Below are 8,169 nucleotides of genomic sequence, written 5' to 3'. Positions count from 1 at the left end.
GCTGCGTGCTACGCCGCTCGGCATGAATTTTTTTGTTTTAACCTGAATAACATTCCTGGTGGCTATTAAACGCTCATGACATTTTTGTTATTCCTGTATAAGCTTCCCATTCGATCAAGAAAGTAACCGTGTTCATCCTAAAAAAAGGTAACTGGAACAAACAAAGTCTTGATTAATCCTATATATAGAGTTAGTCTAAATCCAGAAAGTAATCGGAAGAAGATGGTGGCGACGAGCGAGCGAGCGGAAGCTGTGATGCATGGCCTCATGCAAGTACCATCAGCCGGTCCTCGATCGCGGCCTGCGCGCGCAGCTCTCGTGCTCATGGCCTCTCGATCACCCACCTGGCCACCTCTCGTGGTCGATCATGGTCGCGGCTCGCGCGCGAAGCTCTCTCGTTGCCCGGGCGGTCTCTGTGCTGTATAAAAAGCTAGCGATCATGGACATCAGACCACCCAGAGCTACCGATCCTCTTCCTCCCTCCACGGACATCTGCTCCATCCAGCAGCTAGCTTGCAATGGCACCTCAGCGGCAGCAGCAGCACAAGGCCGCCGTGATCGCGCTCTTCCTGCTGTCCGCCCTCGTGGCTGCGCCCGCCGTTGCTGCTTCCAGGCCCGAATCCGGCGGCTACGCACCCGCCACGCCCTCCGAGGCCGCGACGCCGGCTGAGCCCGCCGCCAGCACGCCCGCCAAGAAGGCGGCAGGCTACACTGACTCTACGCCGGCCGATTCCTCAGCCAGCACGCCCGCCGAGGCGGCGACGCCCGCCAAGAAGGCGGGAGGCTACACTGACTCTACGCCGGCCGAGTCCTCAGCCAGCACGCCCGCCGAGGCGGCGACGCCCGCCAAGAAGGCGGGAGGCTACACTGACTCTACGCCGGCCGAGTCCTCAGCCAGCACGCCCGCCGAGGCGGCGACGCCGACCAAGGCCGCCGCCAGCACGCCCGCTGAGAGGGGGACGCCGACCGAGGCCGCTGCCAGCGCGCCCGCCGAGGCGGGGACGCCGACCGAGGCCGCCGCCAGCACTCCCGCTGATGGGGGAACGCCCGACAAGGACGCGGCGGGCTACACTGACACTACGCCGGCCGAGCAGCCCGCCGCCGATGGCACTAAGGTCAAGGTGCCGGCCGGGGAGGGGAAGGCGACGACCGTCGAGCAGAAGTTCATCGAGAAGGTGAACCAAGCGTTCAAGAAGGCTCTGGACGCGGCCAACGCGGCGGCGCCCGACGACAAGTTTTCGGTGTTCGACGCCGCCTTCAACAGGGAGATCAAGCAGTGCCTCGCCGGCATGAGTGCCAAATTCATCGCCATGATCGACCGCGCCTTCAAGATAGCGTACAACTCCGCCGTCGCCGCCACCAACGCGCAGGAAAAGTTCTCCTGCTTGGTGCTCACCCTCACGGAGGCCCTCCGCTTCATTGCCGCCACCCTGGACGCCCACGCCATCAAGCCAGCCATCGAGGAGGTGGTTGCCGGAGGCATGAAGGCCACGGCCGGCGCGACGCAGGTCATCAAGAAGCTCGACAAGGTCATCAAGTTAGCCTCCGCTGCTGCCAAAGAAGCTCCGAAAGCCGACAGGATCCTCGTGTTCCAAGCCGCCCTCAACAAGGCCATCAAGGACCAGATGGGCCCCGGCTACGACGGGAGCAAGACGACCTCCGATCTCGACGCGGCGTTCAAAAAGGCCGTCGACTCCGCCGCCACCTCCAAGCCCGAGGCTAAGGACACCGACGTCGCGGACGCCTTGGCGAAGTCCATCACCACCATTGCCGATGCCACCAAGGATGGCGCCGAAACTGCTACCGCGCCCGCCGCAGAAGCCGGCTACAAGGCCGCCGACAAATCCGCTGCCGAGCCCGCTGCCGAGCCAGCTGCCGAAGCCGCCGATAAATCCGCTGCCGAGCCCGCTGCCGCGCCAGCTGCCGAAGCCGCCGATAAATCCGCTGCCGAGCCCGCTGCCGCGCCAGCTGCCGAAGCCGCAACCGCGCCCGCTGCCGAAGCCGCTACCAAGCCCGCGGCTGATGAATCCGGTTACAAGGCCAAGGCCGAAGCCGCTCCCGAGCCTGCAGCAGAATCCGCTACCAAGTCTGCTGCCAAGCCCGCTGCCGATGCCGCTGCCGAGCCCGCTGCGGAAGCGGCTACCAAGCCCGCAGATGGCAAATCCGGCTACAAGGCCGCCGCCGCCGATGCCGCGACCAAACCTGCTACCGCAGGCGGCTACAATCTGTGAGCTGCTGGCGCTAGCTAGCTTTTCCCTTTCCCTTCGTCCACGCATTTAGCCGCGCGATCGACACAGTGCCATCGGTATAATAATTTCTTTTGTAATTTCTGTCTAGCATTTATGTGATGGTGCATTGCATTGATGGATAATATGCAATCCCCATGATAAGTCAGGTTAAGTCCCTGTCAGCCGTGATAAATCTTCAGTTATGCTAATATATATAGTTGGACTGGTTTATTTTTCAGCTATATTCAAAAGAAATTCACCATCTGTTCTTAGGCTAGTCACAGTGGAAGTAAGTTAGATAGTAACATAACACACTCCAAGATAATTTTGCTTATGTGACATGTAGTTAATGAGGAAAGAGGTGTTTAGATCACTGTTACGGGTGTGTCTAGGGCAAACCTAGCTATTGCACATCTAAGTGAGTGAATCAAATATAAAGAGGAAAAAAAGAAAAAAGAAATTATCCACACAAATCTCGACGTAAGATCAATGCCATAGGATTTAGCTGTGCAATACTTATGACACATCTAGATGTGCTTTAGCAAAACTGTTACTGTAACATAGCGTTTTCCGAGAAAAAGATGAGTCTACAAGCTAATAAATGAAGTCATTTATGCCACTATTATTAGGTTACTTTGCATTATGAAAGTAATAACTTAGACTAGTGTCATATGCATAAGAAATTACACTGGAGCACCCGAGGTGCTCCACCCATGCACATTTGTACCGTAGCTGCCCATTTAGATTCGGACCGATCCAATTCAATGGCTGTATTAATCTTTGTATCCATGAAGCACTTGTTCGTAAACATCTCGTATATGCATGTGGTCTCCTACGAGCTGGCCCCACCTGTAAGATTGGTTATGTTCTATCAATGGCCCACACTGCCGCATTGAAGGCCACCGCACTCTGCAGCATATCTACCCCGCCTGTCCACTGTTCCTCTTCCTCATCCTCTTTCCGTCTCTTCCTCATCCTCTTTCCGTTCCCCACTTCATCTCTCCCAGGTCTAAACTTCTCGAGCTCCCTGTTCCGGCGAAATGTGTGCCTCATCCTCGACCTACCAGTCACTCGTGCCCACACTACCACCCACTCGTTGCCGCCCCTCCGGACGAAGCTCCGCTGCCATATCACCTCCAGCCGGCGACGGATTCGACCTCCTACCCCGCACAGGAACATCGATGGATTCGGGTGCGAGCCGGTCACTGCAGATCCGGCATGGGCTGAGACTTTGGGGATGAAGGTCGGCGACTATGCAAGGATCCTCGGTGGTTTGGTGTTGAGTCTTTCCTCGTATTTTCTCTCTGTAAATTTTTGTTTCTCAAATTTTCTCTCTGAGGTGTTGAGATCGTTTTTTCTTTCCTTGTTTTTTCTCTGAAAATTTTCTTTCCTCAAAATTTCTCGCTGAGGTTTTCTGTTTTTTCGTCAACTCTGACACCATTGGGTATGCAACGGCGGCGGCCAGCAGCAGAAGTACGCAACGCTAGCCGCTGGGGCAGCGACTTCCTGTGGCGACGAGAAGCGAGCAGCAGCTGCAGTAAAGAAGGAACTACTAACAAAGTTCGACGAGATCCATTACACCTTCACAAATGAAAGCGAAAAGCCTAGTCTCGCTGTATCAAATAACTCAAATGTTCTGTTCCTGCAGTAACCGTCGCTGATAAACAGGCTGTTAGTGTGTGCGTGAGAGGAGCGGCTGAGTAGGCCAGCTATGTGAGAGGAGCGGCTGAATAGAGCACCGAGAGTACCCACTAGGTCACTACGCTGGTGTACTTCCCCTACATTGATAGTACAGCGATGGTTCTAGAGAACAGTAGTACCCTCCACTTCCAACTGTAGCTCCTTGGCCCTGAGATTCAAGAGTTCAAAACTGGTGCACTATACTAAACTAGACTAGAAGTACAGTACATCGCACTACTAGTTGAGAAAGTAGTACTAGTACTGTTACAGTACAAGTACGTACTCCTCCGTCATATAATGTAAGACGTTTTTTGACATTAGTTGGCGTGTACAAAAAATGGCAAAAAAATACCCAAAATTTCTTAATCCACGCTAAAAACTACTACCTAGTGCCAAAAATTTCTTACTAGTGCTATTATTTACAATATAATGCAATCCCATAACATTCCATAATCCCTTTCTTTCAAAAAAATCACTTCTGGAGGGAAGATTGCTATCTCCACGCGAGCTTCTCATAGGCCAGCGCCACCGCATGCAGTCATGTGAGAGAGAGGGAGACATCCATGCAGCATGCAGAGAGAGGAGAACGCGGGCGGACAACCAATGGGCTGCATGGGGCATTTATAGCTGCTAACTCCTCCCATCCATGCACCAGGGGTATTTCCGTCCATAAAGCATGCAGCGAGCCCCTGCCTTGGTATCCGGGTCTGCTCTTATGCGCAGAGTAACGATCTACAGTTGGAAGGGACGAGGCCCTGTGGTTACTACGCTCTTATCTCCTCCTCGCCAGTTCCCCTCCCCCCGAAGAGAAGGAAGTTCGCCGCTCCTCCCATGGATTCGCCAGGCGGTTCTCCTCCTCGTCGGGGCTGGGAGACCTTGGACAACGATCCTGTGGGAGAAATCGCACGCCGCTCCGACGTCCTCACCGCCGCAAGACTCGGTGCTTCCTGCACCAACTTTTTCAAGACGCTGCTTAAACAGGCCATGCTTGTTGGTCTTCCATGCATCCTCGAGGAGAAGGTTCTTCTATGGGACAATCCTTCGAACAGTCCACCGCTCCCTGGCCATGGTTGCACGTTGACTCTGCTAGAGTTGCCGACGTTGAGAGGTAGTCGGATTTTGTCCGATGAGCAGGTCAGTAATGGAGTTTGATCATGTAGTACATAGTTATTCCATTTCCATCCCGTAATTTCTCCGCTGCCCACCGTCTTATATATAGGTCTGGGTCGGTGCCAACGAAGATTGGCTTGCATACCTCCGGCCGGATACCACCATCATTTTGCACAACATCCACAGCAGTGCGGCCATTCCGTTAGACCCCTTCTCCACCATTGGGATCGGCCTTCCGAACTGGCTGGGCAAGAATACGTATGATGATGCCTGCATGAGATTGAAGAAGATAGAAATTGCGGACCCGCCGACAAAGCCACGCGGCTACGACGATTACTATCTCATCGCGGTGTTCGACATAAGGATTGCCATCAATGCAGGAGGCAGTAACGGTAGAGGCTGGCGCATGTTGGCGGCGGCGGATTTGTACCCGTACACGTTCAAAGACGTCGTGCACCATCTAGGCCGCATCTTCGCGGTGACAAGCCAGGGGACTTGTTTCATCTGGTTGACATCCTACGGTACGGGAGATTACAAACGGAATGCACAAACCATCATTTGCATCCCTAACGGTACTCCATTATTTTGCAGGGACTAGTCATCCCCCGATCAAAATAAGATCGCCGATCCTGGATGTGCATTTGCATCCGCGATTCGGTCTAACCTGGAACCTTATAGCTGACTTTGGCATATTGGGATCAACTATCTTAGCAGTCGTTACCCATGGTACCACTGATGTGCAACATGGTCACATAATCTACCACGATCGGACCATCACCATCTACCCAGGTATTCCATTTTTTAACCCTCTCGCCTTCTCTTTCATTGTTGCACTAGTAGTATACTTTGTAGTACTGGTAGGAGTACTTTTTACCTTGGAGGACGTGTATAGCTAGCTAGGCCCTTGAAGACTTGAACCCACTAGCTGCCACCATTTTTTTTCCATGTCTTACTATCTCATCCATGTAGCCAAGAGTGGCTATATATAATAAGCCGGTTATTTTACTTCCTCTATACCGGAGTAGTACTATTTGCTACACAGTATTACTGACCGCCACATTTGAGTACAACATTATTATGCATGGACCTTGACTATGTATGTCACCATGTGTCCAGATCTGGGATGCCGCGTGTACCAGATGAACGGCGCCGAGTTCGACCCCCCGTCATTCTACGTGGGTGCCGAGCAACACTCTTGGAGAGTACCCGCTTTTCATCGGGGACAGCTACCCTATTGTGAAGCGGGTGCCACCTTCCGTGCACGACACGGAAGGCCTGCCATTCATGAAGCATGGTTGTGTCTTCAGTGCGCACCGCCGGATGAACGACATGCTGGGACACGCTATCCCTGATTTATGCCGCTTCAGCTTGGATGAGTCTCCATCGTGTGGAACCGGACTAGAAAGCTGCGACAATGATTCCCGTTTCCCAACGCTATGGATCGTGCCATCCATGAAGAACACATAGGACTAGAACCTGGAGGAGGACATGAAGCCCATCTATAACGTGTATGTGGAGTACGGTAATTGTGGACGGTAGTGCTGTGAATATACGTAGACTATTCGTGCACAAATTTATCACATGAGTTGGAGATGAACTTGTGTGGCATACTGGCATTTGTCCTTTAGAATTTATTACTAGTAAATGTGTTATGTGTACGTGCAACTTGTGTGGTTGTTGCACGGGCTCCAACACGCTCTTTGAGAAAAAAAGGTGGCACAGCTTTGGATATACGTGATGTGGCGGCATCATACAGTAGCACCGTTTCCTATAGTTGTACTAGTACACTCCTACTAGGACGACAACTCCTATAAAACCTTGCGCTTGGCTCTTTGCCTCTTCGGGAGGTTCAACAGTTCGTACTCGTGTGAACCTTGCACTTGGCTCTTCGCCTCTTCGGAAGGTCCAACAATGATGATACTATAGTACAATATGCTTCTGGCAATCTGACACCGATTGAACTGATGCACGTCCACCGCGAGGGCGAGAGCGAGGGAGAGGGCGTTGTAGTCAAAACCCTCTCCTTGTCCTGCGAACCACCGCGCACGTGGGCGAGGGAGAGGCGTAGTAAGCAAGCTTCTCCTCATTTGGCGAGTTGACGGGACACATCAAAGCAGTACTAGTACTACTAGTAGTAGTCCATACTGCGTCCTTTCCAATTAATATGGCTTAATTTGAAACGAGAAAAATACACTGGCGATCAACGTGTGTAACAGTACGCTCTTTACGGTCACTATATATAGTTTTGTGGCGATTATGCGATCACTAGCTCATCGTAGAGCACCGTATTGCACCCTACTAACCGGCCACATAGTCGACGTGGCACTTTGTTGATTGGTTAAATTGTCACCTGGTTTCTGGGTCCCACCTGTCAGTTGGCAGAGTAAAGAAATCAGTTAAACAAAATTTTACGCGGGCACGACACGAGTCCAACCCTTACGCGCGAACCGCCCTGGCTGTGTATGTGAGTGCATGCATGTGTCCTCCCTCGGTCTTCCATCAAAGAGTGTACTACATGATGTACATCTACACTTCCAATGTGTTTAGCCTTTAATCTAAATCGATATTGATTGACTAATCCACCAACTTGTGCTGTAGGTATAGGCTACATGTCTATCCTTAATTACAGCATGCAACGGCCTTCATTTAATCTTCTTATCTCAATGGTCGCATGCACACATGAGTCTGCTACTTTTGGGCGTTAATTATGCCCTGGTCAATGTGTAAATCTCTAAATGTATAGTCTTTCACGGACGTAGGGAGTAGGTTGAGCACTTGAGCGTGAGCGTGTGTGTTGCGTCGTGTGATGTGTGCCGCATGGGTGCGTGAGTGTTGCATGCGTCCATGTGTACGTGTGAGTGTTGCATGTTGCATGCATGCATGCATGCATGGGGCTTACTCCCTCCCATTGATATGTCCATTTGGCTATAGATTTCAACAAGTGACTAGGTACGGAGCAAAATGAGTGAAGTGAGCGTAGAGGCATAGGGATACTGTAGAAAGGAAGTCCTCGCGATCCATTTATTCCCCATCTCGGTCAGAGAGAACTATTCCACTAGTCTTCGCAGTGAAGTGACAATACACACTGCAGTAGATGGGACACGTAAATAATAAGCTGAACCAGCGTGTTGGTGTTACTAAATCAGTCGGT

The 8,169-nt window shown here is 52.1% G+C and overlaps 1 protein-coding gene across 2 annotated transcripts; it reads left to right on the top strand.

Moving 5' to 3' along the window:
* Positions 1 to 432: 432 nt before the first annotated feature.
* On the top strand, positions 433 to 2,494 carry LOC125516542 (uncharacterized). 2 transcript variants are annotated; one of them, XM_087526565.1, is made up of 2 exons: positions 433 to 833; positions 930 to 2,494. In XM_087526565.1, exons 1-2 carry the CDS (start codon positions 519 to 521, stop codon positions 2,229 to 2,231), a joined length of 1,617 nt encoding a protein of 538 aa, XP_087382691.1. In that variant the 5' UTR covers positions 433 to 518; the 3' UTR covers positions 2,232 to 2,494. The 2 variants fall into 2 exon arrangements, with proteins under 2 accessions (XP_087382691.1, XP_087382690.1); XM_087526564.1 differs by having other exon boundaries at positions 433 to 2,494.
* Positions 2,495 to 8,169: the final 5,675 nt, after the last annotated feature.

This window comes from Triticum urartu, chromosome 6A (assembly GCF_056163025.1).
Source record: "Triticum urartu cultivar PI428250 chromosome 6A, HENAU_Tu73, whole genome shotgun sequence".
Taxonomy (NCBI): Eukaryota; Viridiplantae; Streptophyta; class Magnoliopsida; order Poales; family Poaceae; genus Triticum; species Triticum urartu.
This window is presented reverse-complemented; position numbering and strand designations above follow the sequence as displayed.